General features: G+C 43.8%; 2 protein-coding genes across 4 annotated transcripts in view; one reads left to right on the top strand and one right to left on the bottom strand.

Annotated features, from left to right (window-relative positions):
- Positions 1–5,416: 5,416 nt before the first annotated feature.
- LOC128872580 (J domain-containing protein) lies at positions 5,417–14,054 on the bottom strand. 2 transcript variants are annotated; one of them, XM_054115429.1, is made up of 5 exons: positions 13,841–14,054; positions 12,586–13,141; positions 10,109–10,210; positions 9,730–9,846; positions 5,417–8,463 (listed from the first exon to the last, which is right to left on the bottom strand). In XM_054115429.1, exons 2-5 carry the CDS (start codon positions 12,667–12,669, stop codon positions 8,287–8,289), a joined length of 480 nt encoding a protein of 159 aa, XP_053971404.1. In that variant the 5' UTR covers positions 12,670–13,141; positions 13,841–14,054; the 3' UTR covers positions 5,417–8,286. The 2 variants fall into 2 exon arrangements, with proteins under 2 accessions (XP_053971404.1, XP_053971403.1); XM_054115428.1 differs by having other exon boundaries at positions 5,417–8,508; positions 13,841–14,052.
- A 4,110-nt stretch (positions 14,055–18,164) lies between these two features.
- LOC128872570 (uncharacterized) overlaps positions 18,165–24,057 on the top strand; it is a 26,790-nt gene continuing 20,897 nt past the window's right edge. For both annotated transcript variants that reach the window (XM_054115405.1, XM_054115404.1), the window contains exons 1-2: positions 18,165–18,818; positions 22,183–22,232. In XM_054115405.1, coding sequence (XP_053971380.1) covers positions 22,223–22,232 — 10 coding nt within the window. In that variant the 5' untranslated portion in view covers positions 18,165–18,818; positions 22,183–22,222. The remainder of the gene's footprint in view (positions 18,819–22,182; positions 22,233–24,057) is intronic.

Raw genomic sequence — 24,057 nt, 5'->3', positions numbered from 1 at the left:
TGGACAGCTTCTATTCTCATTTACTTCACATTCTTCGCGTCATTCCAAGTGAGACGTTTAAACAGACGCGTGTTCAGCAATTAGATTCACGCGTACTTTCTCGCGAAACACGCGAGACTTTATCTACAGTTGATTATTCTGAAAGTCTTAGATAGCTGAACGAAGATGATCGACGCGTCGTTTACAACGTGAAAAGTTTAAAGACTATCCATCCGAGATCGAACGTTGATTTACTCGAAAGACGATTTACACGCGACAGTTTACACATTTCCCGTTCGATATGTACCGTGAAAACATGACGGATGTGTTGCTCCAATTGGTTCCTTCATTACCAACCGCAGTTTAAAACCAATCGATTCGATGGTTCGCGAACTCTTGGCGCCAAAAGCGCCAAACCGATGTTCGACTGTCGATAACCGCGTAAGATTCGAAAAGAATTATATGGCTGAAAGTTCGCGTCTTTGTCGATCGTTTTTATTTATTTAATATTTGACAGCGCGAAACCGATAGCGCAGACGAAAGTAGCGAAACAATGATCTCGATAATGATCACTATACAATTAGTATGGTACAAAGTACCATAGATTCGTACATTTTCGACCACGCTAAACTCGTGATCGGTAAGCTCTTTTTATTCGTAGCTTTATTTGAATTACGGAACAACGTTCGGCAGGACTCGCGAGTAAGTGGAATGTAAATAATTATCATAAAAGTCTGAACAATCATATCGTTCGTTTCAATGTTCATTTTTTAATCGCGAACGCCATCGATTTGCGTTCGCGTCAAATAAAGCGTTGAAACACGCGTTGTTACGATTCATTGTTATACGCACGTAATGATCATTGTTAAGCTGAGAGGGCTCAAGTAGCTTCCATCACGGCGATTATTCTGGACCGACTAATCGCGAGATTACGGTATCGCGAGTCGCTGTATTTCCTACGTAACGTGTAAGCTTTTAAGCTCGTTTATAACAATCGTTACTTCATCCTATCAATAAGCCATAGGGTAATGTCGTGTAATAAATGTTTACAAATCCCGAAATTCTAATACCATATATTTAATCAACCTTAAACAATGAAACGATGACGGTTTGTTAATATATTTTAGAGCATTGCAGCGCAAGCTTTTCCATTCTCGTTTGACATCGATTAGGAAACATTTTTAGAGATAGTTTGTTGTCGTCAAGTTACAAAGAAATACGATGAAGAATATAATAACTTTAGCGAAAGATTTTCTTTGAATGCTATTAGAGTATAGTTGCATACGAGCAACTTGTTACGTATTTGCAAATTTTCGATGGATCGATTATTATTGTCACACGTAAACTATAGCCGCAACGAATAAACGATTTTTAAATCTGTATATTGGTGTTAGGATTCGGATAAAAGCGAGTTGTAAAGAAATAAGGATGAATCAAGTGTGTTGTATTCCTTATAAAGTTAGTTACCTTTGTTGTAATAAAACTAATAAAAAAACCAATTATACGAGCATGTAATTTTTCACATCGTATATCGTATATCGCCAAGTCATCATCTTCTAATCAGGACGACAGGATATACTCGGAAAGTGGCCATATTATTTCGACTTTGTATTTATTTTTGAAAAGTCTATTTCTTATTAGGATGCCGATAAAAGCCTGGTTGCTTTCTAGCAAGGAGCCTTCAACTCACCGTGGATTCGCAACACGATCTTGGACATTTATCGGTCGAAGCTAGCTCACCACGATCACGAGCGATTGTCCGTGAAATTGTCGGCACTCTCCAGGGGAAATGACGAGATAAATGCACCCACCTAATCGGTGGTCTCTGCCGTCTATTGGTAGAATCGCGAAGCCATTCGTTACAGAGAACGAAAGCATAGCAATGCATGGATGTGCACAGTTGGCAATTTCTCATCGAAACCGAGTTACGTAGACGTACATCTGCCCTCTCCTTTTATCCTGGATCGTATCCATCGGTCGGAGAGAGGCGAGGCTTGTACGGCCACGAAACGGTCTTCCGGATCGATCTGTATCCCTTCGTCTTTCTCGTTGCTACGATGCTCTCGCTCGCTGTCCCCCCGTCGGTCTATATTCTCTCAACCGCCTACGCGCTACTCCCTTTATCTTGCTCCTATTCCTTCATCGTCACTCTACTCTTGCCTTTAATCTTTCTCGATCTTCGAGTCTCCTTAATCATTTCGCTCGCATCTCTTCTTTATCCAGAGTACAAAGATTTGAACTCGATGCATTCTGTAAGGACACGACCATGTACGCGATCTATTGCACAATCGTCGTTACGTAACATTTTCAATCGATCGAGTAAATTTACTGTCTTGCATTATCGAGTAGGCGCATTTAGTCAAACTTTCGTTAATTTCTATCGGCGTAGCTCAGCCGCGATGGAGTTATACTCTGCGATCGTTTTGGATCGTTTTGGCTTTCCATTTACAAGTTTCAAGTTTTTCGCATGAATAATTACTTGAAAACAGCGTAAGTACGGGAAGTAAGGTAACTTTTCTCTGTATCGCTAACGTTAAAGTTCGGGACGCTTTAATTTTCCATTGTATACAAAGTAGCAGGTTCCCCTGGTAATTCGTTCGGAAGATTTAAAACGCGTTAGTTAGCCATGCATAGAGTTCGACAAAGTTAATACGGGAAAGTGAAGACCTCGCGAACGACAACGAATACCCCAGAGTACCCTGCTAAATTTTTAACCGTTCGCCTACGATTCCGACGTAACTTCCCATAACGGAATTACATAAACCAAGTTTCGCGTTGCTTCGATACTCGAGTCGATCATCGATTTGGCCAGCTACGTTCCCTTTTGCAGAGTATTAAGCGCCGGCACACCGACTTAAATTTACGGGGAAAAGAGCTTTTCGATATTAAAGCACGGACGCGTAACTCTGTAAAAGGAGAACAACGATAAGAAGAGTGGTCTTTTGTAAAAGCAGAATTACGAACTTGGCCACGAAAGCGAAAAATGGTATTTCGGATCAATTGAAATTCGTAAGGTGGTCCTTATTTCGATTACATCTGAAATGTATGTTACGCGCCCCCTAAATAGCTTGCAACCACATTAGAAAATATTCCTGCAAAGTTTTAGCTTTTAATTATAACATTAACACGCGGTCCCAAAGCTTCGAAATGTTTGAAATGGAAAGTTCTTGAAATATTTTCGTAATACAAGTACAGTCTACTATCTTGGATGTTTTAAATCAGAATTGTTGTTGAAAGAAGATAAAATAATCATTAAAACAAGGAGCATTCTAGCGCGTACCTAACTCGATTCCGTTTTGGTAGCCGCACGTTCGGTAGGTGAAAGTTTAAAGCATCGTCGAAGCTGCGCGTCGAACCAATCGAAAGCCAAGGATCGCTCGTTATCAGGGGAACGCAGCGAACGCTCGTCGTATCAGGGAATTGAACCACCGGCCACCAAAGGCGAATGCATCCACGATAATGGCTCCTAAAGGGCCTCAACTCCTAAAGTGCATCGCGAGTTGCATCTACGTGCTCTGTGCGCGAGCGATTAGCCCAGACGGGGCTGTGCACAGCATACGTGCTGGCACGGATCGCCTGAAAATGCTTCGATATTTCAGTTGAATGGCTGGTGGATCGCGAATAGAAGGAAACGGTCCATGCATTATTCACGCCGCTGTCTAACAAGGAACTGTACCAGAGCTGAAGGAAACAGCTTCATGAGAAATGTATCGATGCAATTCCGAAGGCGTTCGCGACAACGCGGCACTCTTTCCACCAACACGGATGGAAAATCAATTATTCCTCTAACCTTACCGAAAATAGTAGCGGATATTTTTGGTTAACGAGGGACAGGGAATGAAACACCCCAAACACCACGTCTGAGATTGCATAACGGATAACTTTCATCCTAAAAATGTATTTTCCGTGAACATTAAAATACATGGTGACCGACTGGCCCGATAACCAACGAGGATTACATTCGACAAACAAACGAACGTTAGAGATCGTATCGCTATCGATCCATAGCCGATACAGTCGAGACGAGCAATTCCCAACTAATTGTTATTTTATTCCCTGGACCGTGTCTCTGGCCGATTCGACACGTTCTACACGTCTCAGTTTATACGATAGAGAATTTTGTTTCTCAATAGAGAATATTGTCCAACCGGTGAATGATTGGGAACTGGAGCGAGGCATTCGTTTCGCGGTTCAAAGATTTCTCGACAATTTCGGTCGTTTATCTAACGGGAGCCTGCTGTTTGTGATCCTTTTGTTCGCCAAGACGATTTACGGTCGACGACGCGGACCAATCGCGCAAACAGAATATCTATGTATGTACGCCGACGCGAGTCGATCCTCGCCCTTACCCTTTAATTATGTAGATCGTTTCACCACGAATCGTTCATGTTCTCTTCGATTATGCACGAAACGCATAATAGAATCTAAAAAGCATACAGTCTACGTTTCAAAGTACAAGGAAAATTCGAAGCATACTTGTTGGGAATTTGCGTGTTTCAGCCACATCATAGTTGGTTGAAACCACCAATCAACCGCACTTTCATACAAAAGACCGAAACTACGGCTGACTAATTACGATAGCCCGCAAACGCGGTTTTGCGATGAAATCTAGCAACGTGGCGGAATATCAGCCCTCGAACGCACATTTATTAGTCATCCCGTCGATCCAATTAAACTTTCGTAGCATTTCGCTAAATCCTGAATCTCCTCGTCCGCTTAATTAACCAGTTTTGATTCCGTCGAGTTGCGTAACCCCTTGAGAGCTAGCGATCACAGATAATCTTAAAAATTGGCAAGAAAGGTAGTGGAAAACGGTAATTTCGAAAGTTAACTTTGTACTCACCGTGTGGTTCGCCATGATAACGTCAAGTAAATGGATTTCTTTCTAATTTTATTCTTTCATAAACGTTCATACGTGATTGTCGGTTGGCTAATCGAAACAGAACACCGATCCCCGTCGCAAACAGCGCAACGGGTGTGCTAATGGTAATTGTCCACAAAGACGAGCTTTGTGAACGCATGGCCATTTTCGTTCGAGTTTACTGTGAAAAGAGCCGACGTGAATGAGTAAAAAGATGCATGTATCGTGTATCGTCGTCCACGGCGGATAATGCAGTGAATGCACGCTCGTCAGAAACGGTATTGCAAACGGCATTAAGTTTCGCCTCGTATAAATTGGGCCGTGTCCTTGACACTCCTTGAATGTATCCCAAGAGATAGCGAAAGTTTGCCACGACGACAAAGGATCCCGCGCGTCCATTGTTCATTGCGTTTACACTCGGTTAATTCACTTGCATTTTTCGCTATGTTCGCGATCGCGAAATTTAATCGTAGTTTATTCTCTTATATGCGCAACGAAATAAAACGAATAACGTTCGAATCGAATTTTCAAAGATCTAATTTAGACACGTGTGGGTTAACAAACACGAGACGCAAATTCTTCTTAATTAAACACATTTATTGAACCTTTAATGGTACGAATACATATCGTCGCGTCGTCCAGCGCGTGACGAATATACATTTTATACATCATATATTTATATATTTATACATACGTAACAGAGATTCACACGTTTCGAGAGAGAGAGAGAGAGAGAGAGAGAGAGAGAGAGAGAGAGAGAGAGAGACGAAATTTTCGTTTACCGATTTTTTTGCTCACACTAGCTCTTCTTAAAGAGAATCGTTTTGCGAGAATTGAACATGTTTTTTCTTGTCCCTCCCTCGATTGCACGATATCGATAGGTCGATAGGTCGATAGGTCGATCGCGCGGAAATAATAAATGGATAGTAGATAGAATGTTTCGCGAGACAGAAATCGCGTCTAGAAAAATATAGATGTAGGACACACAGGTGTAGTTGACAAATTTTGTCCACGGAGGACAGATGCACGCGAGTGGTGCCTCGAGATTCTTTAGGCTCATTCTCAACTTGCAGCGACGCTTTACGATTCTCAAATTTCGTCTACTTTGTTCCCTTGACTCGGCAATTTGTCTCCCTTTGTACTCTCAAGTGCCGTAAGCCGTAACTAATTAGCGAAAAGAAAGTCAAGCCGTTCAAATTTATTTCATTTTGTCGATACAATATCGAAAATGTTGGCAATATCGTGGAGTTTCTTTTCCAAACCTGGCGCGCCGAAACATCAAGTCGAGAATGGAGCCAACCCTTTTTAATTTGAACTCGGACGAGCTATCGATTTCATTTGATTGCGATTAAAATTCCGAAATCGAATAGAATTTTCCGAGCTCGAGTACCTTCGAGCACATTCGACGACGGAATATTGCTAGGATTCCGAATTTTATTGCGAAAACCTTGTACCTTGTTGCTATCGATATGCATCGTGCTCGTCGGTTGCGCTTGGTTCTTCGTTTTCGATTTGAACAAGAAATCGATGTCCAAGTTGGGATTTTCGTCGAGAGTATCGCGCAACGCGCAACGCGCAACCTTTGCTAAGATGAACATTTTTCAAGCGAGAAATTCGCTCTCGAGAATATCATTCGGACGCGAAGGATTAACAGTTCGCTGGAAACGAGACTTATCCGGTTAAGCCGCGCCTCCGAGCCTTAAAATTAATGTCGAAAGGTCACATCGATACACACGAGAGTCGACTTGGCTATTTTGGGATATCAATCGTCGGCTGCTACGGCTGGCTGTCTTAATTACGCCAAACTCAACTTACCAAAGGATATATGTATATCGATTACGTTAAAAAATTGTTCAACGATCCTCGCTATGTTATTCCGATCTTCTATGGGGAAACAGAAACGTGCAACGATAAATATACATATCTGCCATTGAATGATCAAATTTGCTGTGGCGAAAGTTACGTAAATTACCTAAGTTGGTAATAAACGTAAAGGGGATACATTTGTTTAGCCAAATCAGGATCGATTACATTGCTCGTTCAGCGTAGGAAAGTACAGAAAGGAACGGTACAAGTACAGATGAGGACGATGCAAAATCTATGGGGTAGTATTTTCGACTTTCCGAACATTCAAATATCGTCGAGAAAGAACGATATACATTTTGCGTTTGACACAGGTACAAGTGCGGCGTCATCGATTTGCTCTACAGTGGAAACAATGCCGATTGTTTAAACTTTAAACAGTTTATCTCGCTTCCCTCGAACGCGAACGATCTCGTCGACGAAAATCAAGTTTGCTCTCGACGCTTGAAACAGACCTTTGGAACGAGTTTTCGATAAGCATCCCGGTCGAAACATAAACTGTTTAAACATTCCACTGAGAAGCACTCGATGTAGAAACAACGAGTTACTTTTTTTTCCTTCTAGCTACTCGACGGTGAAAGAACAGCCCAAGTGGTAGATTCCATTTTGAATTGCGTACATTTCGATGATGCCTTCGATTCGTTAAAATTGTATTTAAAAAGGTTGACGAAGAGGGATGCCAGCCGAGTTTAAACGAATATTCAATTTTCCACTCGAATACGAATTTGATAGTTTGCCGAATAGTCGCGGCATTTATCCACTCTCCATCGATTTTCCTCGAAACGACGCGACGCTGACGCCGACGGTTGGACGCTTCAAATATCTACCGATCGTGTAAAACCGCGTTGATAGTTAAAAAAATGACGCTCCCCCAGCCACTTGAGCATTCCGTCGCGAGTAACGTACGACTAGAAACAACTAGTTATCCTCTTATGTTTCGATTCCTTGGTAGAATCGTGGATACTTAATTTGTCTCGATACGACATCAAAACACCGTCCAACCGATCGCGCACCACCTTCCATCCCGACATCTCCAATTTCTCCTGGGAGCGCTGCCGTGAGGTCTCGTGCCTGTTTCGTCCCGACGCGGGACGCGGGACGCGGAACGCGGAACCCAACAACGCGGCAATAATTAAAAATCGAAAGCGGCAAATACGTCTCGTCTTTCGACCCCGTTTTCCAGCCGATCGCGATCGCCGCGCGCGGTACGTCGAAACGTCGCTAAAAAAGGATTTCGAAATCAGGTTGGACGACTAAAGCATACCTTTTCAACTCTTTGACTCGTTCTCAAAGTTTTCGTTCGCACGAAAACGCTCAGGCCAGCTTCGACTCCTCCGCAGCCTCGTAAAACAACGAAAACAGAGTTGGACAATTTCAGGTCGTTGTTCGATGCTTTCTCCGTTCTTCTCCGATCGCGCATCGGTTGGACAATGACGAACGATAAATTCCTGTTGAGATGGTGGTATTATAATACGCGTTATCCTTCATTTTCCATCCGATATACTTGACACGCAGTAAATGATTGTTGGTCCTGATGACATCAATTCCGAAGAATCCCCCCCCTCGAACCCCCGTCGACTAACTTAGATCTCGTAGTTGCGGAACTTGTTGGCCACCTCGCTAGGCGCCTGAGACTCCCAGCCGAGGTCTCGACGTGCACCGTAGTAAATATTTGCACCACCCTCCGAGGCTCTTCTGTGCGCGTTCGGGGCTTGGACCTTGGTGTGCCCCGGAGAACCTGCAGCCTCTCCGCTCGCATCCTGCAGCATGCGATCCTTTGTCTTCGGTTTGCTCCAGTGCATCGACTACGACGTATTCCAATTCTCATTCGTTAGTCTTACTTAACAATATCCCGTTTCTATCGTTTCGCGAACGAGGTTTCGTAAACGCGCCAACATGCCGCCAATTTTTATTCTCTTTAGGACGATGTTAACCCCGTATCGCACACGTTTTATTTCATCTTCCAAAATGGCAATTTTACGAATAAAACTGACTCGTCGAACGGTATACAGGTATCGATTATCATTGGATTTTTGATCGAGTACGTCGTGCGATAGCGGGTCGAGTCAGGGCACTTTGGACGCAACGACATTACCGGACCTTTTGCAACATCATAATAATAATAATAATAATATTTTATTTACGGGCAATGTGCCCTGGATATCAAATAGAATAACACAAACAAACAAAAATCGAGAAAATCAAGACAAGCATGTCATCATGTACCACGTTCCAAGACGTATCAACAGACGTATCAAGTTTTACTCGCCTATCCACGGCACTGCATGGATCGGCATACAACAAAATTCTTATTTCTAGGTAGCCTTCTTGGAATATTAAATTTCAATAAATCCGATATCTTAGGACATTTAATTTTTCGGTTAATAGTTTTAAAAAGAAGCATGAGATCGGCTAGAGTTTTGCGCTGCTTAAGAACGAGCATTTGCATAGTACACAGGTGACATGCTATATCCATAGGTCTATCAATGTTGTAAGAGGCTAAGATATTCCAAAGAAATTGATCGCTATCCACGGAACGGGAAGATGACTTCCAAGTGAGTTTGTCTTCAGGTGACGAGAAACGGCTTGAGAGACTAACGGCTTGTAGCTCGTTAGGAACGAGGTATAACTAGGAGCGTTTCTCCGTGAGATTATAACCGGAGATGAGTTCTCTCATTGTCAGTTCTCTGGTCCGATTTGTAGCGAATCGAGCAACGACTTTCGCCAAAGCAAACTTCATTTCTACCATTAGAGCTTAGTTTGACATTGGAAAAGTCGAAAGTTTGTCTTTTACGCGGTCCAGCGTGCCCCTCGTACGACTCGACACAGTCTTTCGTCTTCCGAGAAATTTCTGATCTCGACGTTGATTAAAGGAAAAGCATAAATAAAGGATCGACAAATTTCTATAAATAATTTCGTCTCTCCATGAAATTTCTCGTGCAGACCCCTCAATTTCCTCTATCGTTCTCTATTGTCGCGCGCATGACGAGCTTTACAAGGAGGGAATATCCATCGACTTTACTTACTTGCTGAGCATGTTCCTTCATCCCAAGCCACTGCTTGTAGCTGATAGCGATTCCGCTACGCCTCCATTTATCGTAGTTGCTTCTTCGCTCAGGATCGCAAAGAACCTCTTTTGCGTGCTGCGGATAGAAATGAAACAGCGTTACATTCGCGTTACAACGATTAAGAATCGGTGCTTTCGATCGTAACGCAAACAAGGTGAAACGACGCGAATGAAAAACTCGAATCGTGCAATCGTGGAATCGTGGAATCGTGGAATCGTGGAATCGTGGAATCGTGGAATCGTGGAATCGTGGAATCGTGCAATCGTGCAATCGTGCAATCGTGTAATCGTGTCCGAGCGATTCGTAACGATCAACAAAAGAACGAAAAGAAACGAACCTTCAGTTGCTGAAACTTCCTCTCGGCTTCCTTGTCTCCCTGGTTCTTGTCGGGGTGGCACTGGAGAGCCAGAACCTTGTACTCCGCTGTAATTTGTTCCACCTGGAATCGTACGTTTTCGTTTCAACAGAATTTCATGAATAATTACAGACTTTAAGCGACCGTTTAACCCACGAGACCTCTCGATTCTTTTATCGCAATTTTTTTACTCGAGAAAAGCGAGCTCGCAGCGCACGCGAGGCGGTAACAAGACAAATTGCCACGGAAATGTATTCCATCGCGACAATAAATGTAATCATGTCGTTTCACGTTTTGTTCGGATATCAGCGGAATACGTAGATGGTATCGAGATAGTATCGAATACGCTTCCGACGCGGTGCAACGTGTCCGCTCGTTTCCAGAGCGTAATCGAGACGAGGATTGCTCTCGTCGTGAATTTCGCGACTAATGGAAACCAGCGATATTTGCCAGGGAATTTAATGAAATCGCCCGTTGGGGGCGGGGGTTGAATTTCTTAATGGAACAACTACGGGAGCAGTCCGTCGGTAAACAGGCAAACACGATCACTCATTAACCCCCGCACTTTATTTAAAGCAACGTTGCGTTATTTTTAGCGGGTCGTCGCGAACAAAGACGATGAGACGGGAAAACAAGATAACCGTTAACGTAATTCCTTGGAAAGGGTCAGCGATCACTTTACGCGATATTAATGACCATGGTTCGCGACGAGAACTCTTTGGTCGCTAAGTAGCATATTTTTTTACAAAACAAGGGAAAAATGCAAATGTCGCACTCGAAGGGTAGAGAAAGCGTCGCTAGTTGGAAATGTTAATCGTCGATGTCGAAAGTCTAGTAATCGGTGAACCCGGCGACATTCAACGTGCTAATAAAAGCGTTCAAGTTTCAACGAAGCGAGACAATTAAAGACCGATATCTCGTTAGTAGTCGACCGCGTGAAATTGTTCAATGATTGATTCCAAGCCAGATGTTAGATATCAAATTAAATCGGTACATTTTTAACCATTGATTTTAACGCGCAAATATGATATCGGTAATGGTGGAATTGATTAAAACTGTATTTGCACGTTATTTCTTCGAGCAGTGAGAAAACTCGTTCGAAAAACGTGTCAACGCGTATCGGCGTTCGTTTCTCGCGGACGCGGACGCGGGCGCGGGCGCGGGGGCGGCGGTTTCAATTGCACGTATCGAGCAAGGTCGAAGAGTGACGTAGCGTCGCTAAATGAAGTCGTAATGACGAGTCGACGGCGATCGATGCTAATCGACAAGTTCGGACGAAACACTAATTAAAGTTGAAGTCTGCTGGTGATGCAGTTATCCTCCAGTGACACGACTGCCTGCCACTGAGTTAATTAACTTTGCATAACTTCGGAATGCGTATTAAATACGTACACCGTATTAAACGAACAGGAATCCGAACGCTAGGATATAAAACACAACTTTATCGTTCATTGGTGATTAAATACGATTATCCCATTCGTTAGCTGTGCCGTGCGCATTACGAAAATTCATTCACCTCTTCACGAATACAACCGAATAAATAACGAACGAAACGCGTGATCGCACGCGTCTGCCGCTGATTCGTATTATTATCGATATGTATCGCGTAAAGTTTCAGAAGCGAAACACGATAACGAAACTCCATTAACGATAGACAAATGTAGATGAAGAAAGAAGAAAGTTGTATTAAAACTCGCAACTGTAGAAAAGTCTCAACTTGTTCGATCAACCCCCGAACCTCGTCATATCCCACCCCTCGTCGGCCAACCTCGGAACGTTTTCTTTGAATCGCACAGAATTCCGTATTTTTAGTTACATCGCTTACCCCTGGAATTCCGTGAAATATGATACTCTGTTCTCTAAAGTACAAATTCTCCGTCGATAACATTCAAAGGAAAACTTGGAGGCATGTGGTAGTTTTACGTGGATCCATTCGACATGGTACGATACATGTTTGGGTGATTATCGGAACCAATTCTATTATACATATAACGAACCCTTAGAAGGGCTGATTTTCCAAATAAAATTTACAAAAATATCGATGCATTTATTATTTGAACAATTTTTCACAGCTGACGTTTTTTATTTTTAACTTTTGTTCAAAATAACTTTATGCAATGGTAACACACATGCAGCCAAATATTAAAAACAAACCAATTGCAAGTGTACTATACGATTTGAAAGTTCGCTAGTGTATAGTGGAAAGGTTGGATCGCTCGAAGGACTTTGCCAAATCAAAGTTTGGCATGCTCGATGGAAAACGAGCGTCCGACTGACAGTGCGCGCGAAAAAACCAACAAGTATTCTTTACACGAACGTAAACCGAATCAACGAAACAAACGAATAAAAATTGGACTATAAACTATAATCGTTGATCGTTCTTTCGGGGCAAAAAAGAAGTTTACGAGGCAAGAGGCTTGAAAAGTGGCATAGATCTAGAGAACATGATCGAAACTTACCGTCGCGGACTCGTCGCACGAGAGGAGGGCATAGTAATCCTCCTCCTCGCTGGGTTTATAGTTGATGGCGTCCTCGACGCTCATTTTCCCTCGATAATTCCGCTCTCCAGGTGTTCCCTCGAGGACTGACCTCCCTGATGGTTCGCCGGCTTACCGTTGGAGGTACGGTTCACCGATATCGACGATATCGTTCGGCTGTGATATCAAGAGTTGACGCGTAGTTGTCAGATTGGCACACGTCACCGTCGCGTCAGCGCCAGCGTCAGCGTCAGCGTCAGCGTCAGCTTCAACGTCAGCGTCAGCGTCACCCGTTCCGCGATCAGCTTTCAGCTCGCGATCCTTTCGATGATGTTTGCGCAAAGTCGCTCCCCGTCACCTGTTGCCGTGTCCCACGTCGCCCGCTGAAGTGAGCCGGACGAGGGAAAACCGTGTCGGAGACCCGGAAAGTCCCGATTCCCGGGAAATGCCACGCGCTTGCGTAAATCAGCCAACAACCCCCTCCGTGTCGCGATTCCGTCGATTCCAGAAGCTCCTGCGCACTCTCAGCCGGTCCTCTCTGTCGAGGGAGTGTATTTTCGTCATAGTCGGGCGGAATTTCTGTTTCGGATAGGAGGAACGACGACGACCACCACCAGAAGCCCGTTTCGTTCGAGGGACAAGCTTCCATCGAATGGAAATTCGTTAAGGGCGACGTTATCGGGCAAAGCTCGCATCGATCACCACTCGACAATTTTTACAGTGAATTTTTCACTCTGACGATGTTAGAATGCTCGAGGTCAACCAGATTCGACATATTGTTCGACATAAACAAAGAGAAGATCGAGAAGCGATAAACTGTTTACAGATCTGTGTTTACTACACTTGGCTGTTGCGACTACAAACTACGAACGATTGTAATACAAGCCGTTCATAACAAAAGAAAAAATGTTGAGAAACGCGATGAAATTGCGTTCACAATTTGAACAATTGTTTGACAATTATTTCTTTCTATTCACGAGAAAAACTTTTTTCCCCATGATGGAGGAGAAACGCGATTATCCGACTAACTGTTTTATCCACTCGTAGCATCAGTCATACGTTTCAATTGGACAGCCAAACACCGAGTTAATTAATTAGAGGTTCTGAAATTACACCTGGGCATCCGTGTACGCCACGAATCGTCGCGTATCGTATCTCATTCGTGACAAAATTCGACGAGAACAACGTCGATAGCTCGCTCGAACTAATTACTCGCCATTTCACGATACTCGCTTACCTTTGAAATGCACTTGTAATAACATTCCAAGACGTTCAACATTCATTTCACAGACACGAATGCACTTATGAAATAGACGAACGCTTCTAATTTAGGTTTACGACACTTATTTTTTCGAATTTTCAAACATTTTAAGCAATAGATTAATTATCGAAAAGATGTACAACGCGGAACGGCATCAGCTGGAATTATCGTCGACGAATAACTGCGTCACAGCTACAGGAGATTCCAGAGACCTGTGGCTTTCACTCGCAGCTGCTTGACCTCGGGCGTAATCTCCCGACATTACCGACGGAGAGATCCAGATCTCGATTTCGATCACGTGCTCGTCCAGTATCGAACATTCGTAGACGTTGCTGCAACTCAAGTAAACAAATAGAGAACGTTGAACTGTATAAAATAGGAAGAAACAATGTCGAACGATAAAGATATTCGTTAAAATAATCACGGTTGGCGTGCAACGTAGTTTGACAAGTTTGTACAAAATTCCAGAGACACGAAGCGCGATGAGGATTTTAAAGAACGTTTCAAATTCGGTCACCTCGATATACAGTGGTAACATGTAAAAGTAAACTTTAGGTTTGAATGTCCTAAAAATATTTCTCTTTTGTAAGGAACATTTGTTATTTTTGTAAGAATATTCTCGACAATCGCCTGGTATGAAATTACTGGTAAACGCGAATATCATATGTTACAATAATGCTGCGGAAAACTGTGTCTCTCGAAAAGAGCTGGAAAATATGAAAAGAGAACGAACTCGTTGGTACGTGAACGCTCATCTGAATTTCGTACCAGTTTCCAAACAAAACCAGCGAGACGAACTGTTGCGCAACTTTTTTATTTTCTAGCGAAATTAAATTCATTCCCTTTTGGTCCCAACGGAAAAAAATGCCTCCGTAGTGGGAACGAAAGTTTCCCTTGGTTGGAAACTTTTACGAAACGTGATCGCGCTCGAAACGCGAAATTTAAATTCGATTTTTCAAGCGTTGGCGTACGTAGCGATAGGTTCGAGTCGTCGCAGCAAAATGAAAAATACCAATTAGAAAGTAAATATAAATGTTGGCAACGACAAAAGTATCGTACGTTTAATATACTGTGTACGAGTGGCGGTGATTCAAATCTCTGCTTGGCGCCACTTGGACGTCAAATATCGCGGCATACTTTCGCGCAGAACGGGTTGCTGGTTTCAGGAACCTCTTTCGCGCACCGATACATTTTCATTCCGGTTTTCATTACTGTAACCATCTCCGACGAGATCCGCGAGATATTAACCCCTTGAATTTCTATTACTTTTTCGAATAATAACGTAGCCTGATATCAGTGTGTGTCGAATTATCTTGATTAACAACTAGCAAAATTAGAACTCGGTTGGAATAGAAATAGGCTCGCTCCCTCGTTTCATCTCATCCTTTTCCAAAATATTCATTCCGTTCATTCAAAGGTTGATTCACTTTCACCTTTCACTTTCCACGTCGAACGGTTAAAAATCGATATTTAGCTATATCCCTCTTTCTAGCGAACAGACATGGTTGACGTGGTCGTTGGAATTATCTGGATAAAAAGTTTCTCGGAATATACGAAGAAAGACGTTCGAAATTTCGAGTTTTCCTCCATTTCGATCGCACGCGTGAAACAAACGCCGCGGCGATCTCTAGTGGGCTGAGTATTAAAAGAAAGAAACTTTTGTCGAAGGTGTCTCGCTTGGCAAATATTTAACTACTCGGTTTAATTCGACGCGAGTGGAAGGGGAACTTGTACACATTTGCACAAGTCGAGAAGGCGCGAGGAGGCGGATAATCCTCTCCAAGCTCGTACGTCATTAGAAATTCAAATTTTCCACGGGATTATAGGAGAGGGCGAGAGAAGAAGACACCAAAACGTGACTGAATGCGATAAGTTCATTATGTATTCGTCTCGCTTCTGTTGAAGACGGCACTGATTATCGGTACCTCTGCTTACAGCTATTAAGGCTATTGTCTTGGGAAACCCTGGAGCTTTTTAACGAAGAAAGCTCCCCCCGATAACGAGGCGTCGGCGTCGCTCGACAACTGGGCTTTGCCGTAACAATACCGTCGTCGCGTTTTGCTTTTAATCTCGTCCAGGTAGCTTATCGGTTACCCTTTCTAAAAATAAACACGGTTTTTAGCCTTCCAAAGTTCAATCTTGTTCGACGATATAGGTCGTCGTTGTATTTTCGTCACGGCTCGTTTACTCTTTACATTACAAGAATTAATGTTACTTATTAATGGAAGAATGAAAGTGTCGAACTTGTCGACATTAAACTTGGACATTGAAAAATTGAATTGTAACCATTTTTCGTATGCGTAATCGAGCTGAACATGGTACGTAATGATATGCTGCGAAATTCTCTCGAAATTTTCTTATCGTTATTATATCGTAATTGATATCAACGGCATAATGCCCGTAAGTAAAATATTATTATTATTATTATTATTATTATTAAATTTTTAATGATCGCATCCACGATGGTTCTGCTTGCCGAGAATTTCCAGTATTGAATTTCGCGAGGAAATGGTGATGGATTCGTTTGTCGAGGCAGGCCGTGCAGGAAACGGGAGGCTCAACGTCGAAACGTGTGAAACACGTGTCGGCCAAATGTCAACGTTTCTCTCGGTAAATCGGCAACCCGAGCGGGCAGCGGGCAGCGGGCAGCGGGCACATTTTTCAGCGTTCGAGTTGCCGAGCCGCTCCGCGCCGGCACCGGGCACGTGACAGCACGAGCCCACGGGACTGCAACAGGCTAGGCTGCTTCTTCGAATTTAGGAGAACCGCTTAATAACCATTTCGCCTTTCTGCCTTCAGCATGTGTTTTAGCCGTCTGGAAAGAATGGAGGTACACAGCTCGAGCAGCTGGTAGCAATAAATCATCGATACGTTCGGTCGTTGCTTGCTTTTGCTCCTCGCCGCTTTCCTTGGTACGTAACCAAACAATTTTTTCTATGAAAAGTAAAATCTTCCTCCTCCACGATTCCCTTTACCAACAAATCGACTGAATTTCTATGATCGCAGGGATGATCTAATTAGCAATTGAAAAATCGAAATGTTTCGATGGGAACGCGAGCGAGATCAGTTTCTGTCCGTTGCAACGGATCCAAGCCCCGCTAAACGAGCGCGATAAACTGCATTTCGTCGGGCGCAACATTGTTAATACGTAAAATTAAAAATCTTTACTCTGGCATGGATCGGACCTCGCCTCGGCGATCGCCGCGTCGATAAGAGAGTATGGAGAACGCGTCGAGGGGTTACAGTGCTCTACTCCGAAAGGAAACGCGCCTATCCTCCGCGGAGGAAATACACGCTTCGCTCTGTTTCCGTACGCACATGCGTGACAGGACACGCAAGCGTGCACGCGCGCGCTGCACTAACCTTACCCAAACAGAAATTCTTTGCAGCCGCTCGTACACGCGCGCCGCGCAGCGTCCCTCTTCTTCGCGATCGTCAAGTGCAGCTTTAAACATTACCGACTCTTTCTTCCCCTGGTTTCTCCCTTTTTCTCCTTAGTACTTGCTGTTAATACTTTACACAAGTTGTGCCAGAGTCGCGCGGTTAATTAATTATTATATAGGGGATGAATAGACGAAACTTTCTTATATGTACAGTTTATTCATAGGATGCTCAGTTTCGAAAATAAAAAATTGAAAAGTTAAAAATTCGTTGGAAAAATTGAATTTCAGAACAATGGTCTTGTAAGTTTTCAATGTTATCTTTGAAACTAAATTTCGATAACTTTGAATAAACTGATTTATTCGTTGCGAATAAATGTGTGAATTAAAAGTAAGTTGGCGCCAGAGTGAAATTTCTCGAGCCACCTTTAACGCACAGAAAAGAGAAAAGAGAAAAGAAAAATACATAGATACATATAAGTACCCTCTGTTTCTCTTTTACGGTTCCTGTGTGCCGACACCGTGTCTGCTCCTCTGGCGGGGGCCCTCCTTATTTATCTCGAAATAACGCTGCTGGCGCACATGGGCGTTTCTTCGGGTACTGCCAGATGCGTGGGTGGTGGCAGTGAAGAGAAGAGAAGGAGAGCACGACGTGACGGTCGCATGGCATCGTCGCGGGACTCCTCTTCTGGCTTGGCTTGTCAGTATTCCGTGAAGAGTTGTACCGTGCTTGCGCGCGTTGTCCTCCTTCGAACGCAACCCTACACAACACGCGGCTCCCTTCGATCCTGGTATCGATCCGAAAGCCTGGCTTCTCCTCCTCTCGCGCGTCACTCTGCGTGACTCTGCTTCCTGTCACCGTGGACGCGACAGCAGTTTCGTGGAATCAAGTTTGCTGTATCCAAGTTCACCAGTCTGTCCACCTGGAAGGATTACGTTTCAGTGAAAAATTACGTTCCAAACAATATTTTTGACCATTTTCGACACGTAGCAGGTCTCGTTTACAGTAAAATTCTTTCGAATCGAAATCCGGACTCGTACTCGTATAGGCCAGAAAAGCGAGAATTTGAAAAGAAGTTTCGAAAAGTTCGCGACATCCTCGCACAGCCAAAGTGAAAGCGAAACGAGAAGCGAAGAAGAAACTGGACGGGAACATGGTTCGATGTTTATCGAACGCGTACCGCTCAACCGCATGACCTCTAACGTACTCCCTCGAGAACCAAGGGAGGAAATAAGAAGAAAGTTATCGAAACATGCCAAGGGTTTCGCTACCGACGAATAATGCCACCTTTCATGCGTTCCTCTCTTACGCTCGAACAAACAAAAACAACTGCGATTCAAAGTGTTATTTTCATCGAAATACTTTGACTCAATCGCGAACATTGTCCAGCTGATTAATCACCCTTCCGAAACGGCAAGTGCACCTCGGAGAGAAGTAAGGCAATCGACGATTACGCGAGGAATCATCAAAGTTCAAGAATCGTTGCAACGAGAAGGATTTAACAGAGTCGAAAGGAAAAGCTCGACGAGCAATGGGCCCGTCGATTTCGATCGATTACTCGTAAAAATTCAAGGTAAGCACGAAAATAAACAATTGGTTAATTCTTCCGTCTCGATTTCAAAACTTTACCATTCTTTCGATTTCTACATATTAATCGATTTCGACCAAGAGACATTTCCGCCGTGAACGACGACTAGTCGAAATTCTTCGACTCTGGCATTACTCGAGGCAATTTTATTTCCGTCGATGCTCGGAATGTGCAGGAACGCAAAGCATTTCTTCCAAGTAAACCGTGGAGAATATTGTTCGAGGAACGCCCGGCACGTGGACATATCAGCTGATCGGACGACATTGTCAGTTTTCTGAAAGCTGCAACTAAATTTCATCCTCGCTGACCAATATTCGATATAACGCATCAAAAATTATCGGCGTCGTTCGCGTTGTTTTCATCGCGTTGTTTTCATCGCGTTGTTTTCATCGCGTTGTTTTCATCGCGTTGTTTTCATCGCGATTTCGAGACGCGCCATCGACGCTCCGACAGCGAATATTTTTCAAGCGTCCATGTCGAGAAATCTGTACGAATATTCCATTAGGAATTAGGCGGGCAACTCATCGTGTATAGTATATTAATAGATCGAACCTGACAGCCAAACCTAACCAGACGCTCCAACGTTACGCACGAAATCGTTCCCCGCGCTTTCCTTCGGACATTCAAACTTGGACCTCGTTGCGAGTTCTATTTGTGTGCGATTGTACATTTATTTTCATTCCCGTTATTTATCGTTCGAATGTCGAGAAATTCTTTTCGAGACGGTACGGATTGACATAAAAAAAAGGAACACATTTGAATTTTGATATATTGTGCCATTCCGATATATTCAGACCTGTAACGTTTGGCAAAAATCGACATGGACTTTTCAGACAATCCGATACTTACGAGAGTTCTCTATGATGCTTTCGTTTAAAGAATTCAAGTTTCACAATCGGCGAAAGCGTAAAGAGAAACTAAAGCATCGAGTTGAATTTTTGGCCACGCGTACGATTACGATAAATTTGTACGATCGACAGACCGTGATGAGAGGAGGGGGTCGCGTTCGAGCCTAATTGAACGTGCATTAGCAGTTGGTTGGTCCGCGACGTCGCGTCGCGTCGCGTCGCGTCGTGTCGCGTCGCGTCGTGTCGCGTCGGTGCCATAAGTGTCTATCTGTTGCGTAAGCGACAAACAATGCGTGCAAAAATACACGTTGCGAATCGAACGTAACGACTAATTTTCGGACATTGTACTCGATGACTGTTTAATCGGCTATGATAAATAGCAAAGTAGGATACAGTTTAAAAAGAAACAGGGGAACAGCGAAGGCGACGACTTTTTACACGCAGCACGCGGCAGAGTAAGCGCGGTAGACGCTGAATTACGCTTCGTTTATTTGCAAATCGGCTTGATTTACCTATCTCTCGTTAATTAACGCGATTCACGAGCCGCGTCACATTTAAAGGAACGAGCCATGTGCACGCGCACGCGTAAAAGTGAATGCATGCGTTCTTTAGGGGGCACGTGCTCCGCCGGATGCACTCCCTTTTTCATCACGCACAAAAGCAGGTGCATCGTGTACGAGTTAAATGCAGTTCAGGTTGACCCAGCAGCGATCGACGAACTTCTTTCTCACCTTGAGCCAGAAATAGCACGTCCGAGGCGTTTCGCCCGCTTTCCGCGCGAATCCACGACGAGGTTTGGTCTTGTAGTTACGTCTCGGAAATTGGTTGAAAAAGTTCAAAGTATCGTTGTGTAATATCGCATATTGATACACAGTAACGTCAACCATTCAAAGCCGATATTATAGTGTCAGCGTAGACGATTAGTCTCGTCCCATAAGTGGAAATTTCATCGCATCTCTCCTTTTTTTTTGGAAAAGTCTGGCTTAACACACGAGGCAGTGACGAATCTTCCATCTGGCTGGCTCGTTTTGCCCATCTTTGGTTGCAACGTTGCAACGAATGCGAGAAGCTCGCGCTCCACTGCGGCCGTGATTCGTCTCATCAGTTGATCCATTTGGACAGGGGAGTAAATCAGAGTGCTCGAGCTTTCATGGGAACGATAACCTGAGAGTCTCTCCCTCTCTCTTCGTCTTCGTCTTCGTCTTCGTCTTCGTCTTCGTCTTCGTCTTTGTCGGAAGCCACACGAAAATAGTAGCAACTCCCGACGCCACATCAACCAGAAGCTCGCGAGTTGCGAGCTGTTTCGCGGCGGAATTCAAACAAGTTTCGTGAAAATGAATTTCAAGGAACCTGTGTTATATTACCTTGTGCCTATGCTGCTTACGAAATAGATTTTCTCCACGATAAAAATGTCATTCGAGACCTCCGATAGTCTTAACGCGTTCCCGGTTCAAAGTCGTTAACTTTTATAACTAAAAATAAAAGAAATTAAATTTTAAACCTATTCCTCTTTTAGAGTTAACATAGCAAAGTATTCGTGATAAATAGCTGGTATGCAAGTTATTTTAATTATAATTATTAAGAATGGCCTTGTTCCATTTAACAAAAAATATTTTTGCGATAACAATTTACAGCCAAAATTCTTTTGCTTATTTTATGAAAAAATCATCGTATCGTTTGCTCTACGGAAACCAGCTGGTATGTACAGCGAGAAAATTGATAGAACGATCCGCGAATAGCCAACAATGTTACAAAGAGAAATTACGAAACACGAGATATGTAGGAGGAAGCGGTACACGAACGGTCCGGTGAAGATGAAAAGAAGAACAGGAACAGGAACAGGAAGGTGTAGGAAAATTGCACGCCAATATCGTGCAGATAAAACGTGAATGAGCAGTTCCCGCCCGTTCCTATCCCCCTTTTCCATCCCGTCCTACAACCATAAACTTGTCGTGACTGTCGCACGACACGCGTATCCCTGCATTCATGCTAAATATAATATTCGAGCGTATTTTCAGCGATGAATGAAACTGACGCTGCGAGCGTCATGGGCCGCGATCAAAACCGGAGTTGCGACTATTCGGATTATTCGATACGTAGCGAGAGCTCGAGTCGGAATGAAAAATCATTTCTAGCCTCGTCTCCGTTTTCGACCAATTTTATTTCACGCCTCGTTCGTTTCTTTTGCCTCTTGTTTCCTCTATCAGCAGTCGAGAACGAGCGTCGGTATTCCATTGGTCAACATTTTCGGAACTCTATCCAAGATCGATCGATGTGCTCGTTGATTGATTGGGATGCCGCGAGAAAATTCACGAATGCTCCTACTTTTTTCTTTCGTTTTTTTTCTCTCTTTTCGTTCCATAAATTGTCTCTCGTTTCGACGACAGAGGAGAGCTGCGACATTTGGTGGTGCGGAATTACAAATGGTAATGCGCTCGTAATAATAAACGAAGCTTTTGTTTTTTCTAGATTTTTTAACGGAGATGTTTTCGTTGTTACAGAGCAACAGAAGAGCAGGAGTTTCTCGTGCTAGAGGTCACCATGGCAGTCGGTAAGCCTTTTACCCATTCTTGGACCAATCCACAGCCACGTATCTCGAAGACGCTCTCGCACTCTAGTCACGCGTTTCACGCATAATCACGTGGCCACGTCGCGGACCTGGCTACCGGGTATTCCGCCCTGCCGATGCGTTTCTCGTTTTTCATTTCGTAGGCGTCAGGAGCGTACGCCGACGATAAATTTCATCGATCGTTGGATCGTTCTTCTCTCGAAATCAACCTCTCGATGGAAGCTAAAAACACAACCTCGCCCTGTCTTTCGTTTGTTCGAGCTCGAGCTTCGTTCGTATTATTTACTTTCACGATTTCTCGTTTCCTAAAGCCGTTTCGTTCTCTTTGCAAAGATTTCTATCGCGTCGGTCTCGTTTCCGTACAAAGATTGCTGTCGCACCAATCGATCTTCGTTTACCTGCTTCTTCTCTTATTTTTACCTCTATCTTAATAATCGAATGTACCGTCGAGAAAACCGACAAGGAATGTTACTTTAGGCGGTATTGCTTTGAACATTTTTTCCGTCCACTTTACTATACCGAAATGCCAATCCCCCGAAAAAGACGGCGGGCGGCTTCTTTGACTTTCGATCCCGAATGAAACAAGAAACTCGACGCCCACCCTTCGCGCCTCGCCGAAAAAGGGAAAAGAGAATCGATCTTTGGTGGAGCGTAAAAAAACTCTTGTTAAATCTCTAGGAATCCTCTCAAGTTTTCAAACACGTCCGAAGAATCCAGGGAAAACAGAAGGAATCTGTCGAGAGATTTCGATCGACGTCGACGGGACGGTGGGCGAAGCGACACTCGAATTCATAGGCGAGAAACGTACTCGAGAACCGTTCCCGTTTTGCTTCTCACACTCTCGTCACGTAAGTCGCGTCGACCACGCAAATTTCACAGATTTTCAGCGATCCGGTACGTTCGATTCGAGGAATCATCGTCCCAGGAATATTGGTAATTTCGTAAACCAGCCCTATTCGAAAGATCCTGAAAGGATCAATGACAGGGACAGCTGACACTCGTAGAAACGGGTCGAAAGGTGAACCATTTCCAAAAATATTTGTTCGGAAGCTGCCAGTGAAACTCGTTGACAGGAAACTCGGCTCGTAAGTTTCGCCCTAGCTCCTCTTCGCGAGGTCGATTCATCTTCGAAGAGTAATAACGCGTGAATCGTGAGCGGCGCGGCGCGGCGCGGCCGCGGCCGCGGTGGTGGCGAACTTCCGGTGCCGTGTACTTACGTCTGACTCGTTCCTCGCTTCTGGTTTACGGGGTGGGGGACAATACAACGTCCGGTCCATCCCCCCACTTTCAAGTACCATTCGATTCGTTGATGGCGTCCTATAGACATCGCGTATCTCTGGCCGAGCAGTCTCAGGTGGACCTTGTATTGGTCTAGTCGCGAACGTTTGTTTTTTTATCGCGACATTCGATAGCTCGTATCGACTCCCGTGACTCCGATTTTCCCGATTGTGATCATCGAATGACAGCTACAGTGTGCTCGACAGAGAACAAGAGAAATTTATTCCAACTATAAACGGCATATTTTGATTTCGTTTAACGATAACAGATGACACGGTGTTTCACCTTTTATTCGTTATTCAACATTTATATTCAGATATCTGTATGGTTCTCAAACTGCAACGATCGAAAGAGGCATCTAGAATGAAAATGTGTCTGGTTGTATTAATAAATGGTTGGCTGTAGTTTAGCCAAAAAATAGAGACTCGAAAGGATCCCGTCTTTCCGGAAGAGTTTGCACAGCTGAAAGTGCAGAGAGAGAGAGAGAGAGAGAGAGAGAGAGAGAGAGAGAGAGAGAGAGAGAGAGAGA

Source organism: Hylaeus volcanicus, chromosome 2, assembly GCF_026283585.1.
Source record: "Hylaeus volcanicus isolate JK05 chromosome 2, UHH_iyHylVolc1.0_haploid, whole genome shotgun sequence".
NCBI lineage: Eukaryota > Metazoa > Arthropoda > Insecta > Hymenoptera > Colletidae > Hylaeus > Hylaeus volcanicus.
This window is presented reverse-complemented; position numbering and strand designations above follow the sequence as displayed.

Excerpts from the sequence above, each read along its gene's own strand:
- LOC128872580 (XM_054115428.1), bottom strand. The coding sequence starts at position 12,669 with ATGAGCGTCGAGGACGCCATCAACTATAAACCCAGCGAGGAGGAGGAT. Across the intron at positions 10,211-12,585 it reads CGTGCGACGAGTCCGCGACG|GTGGAACAAATTACAGCGGA; the intron begins GTAAGTTTCGAT and ends GTACGATTCCAG. Across the intron at positions 8,509-9,729 it reads TGAAGGAACATGCTCAGCAA|TCGATGCACTGGAGCAAACC; the intron begins GTAAGTAAAGTC and ends AATACGTCGTAG.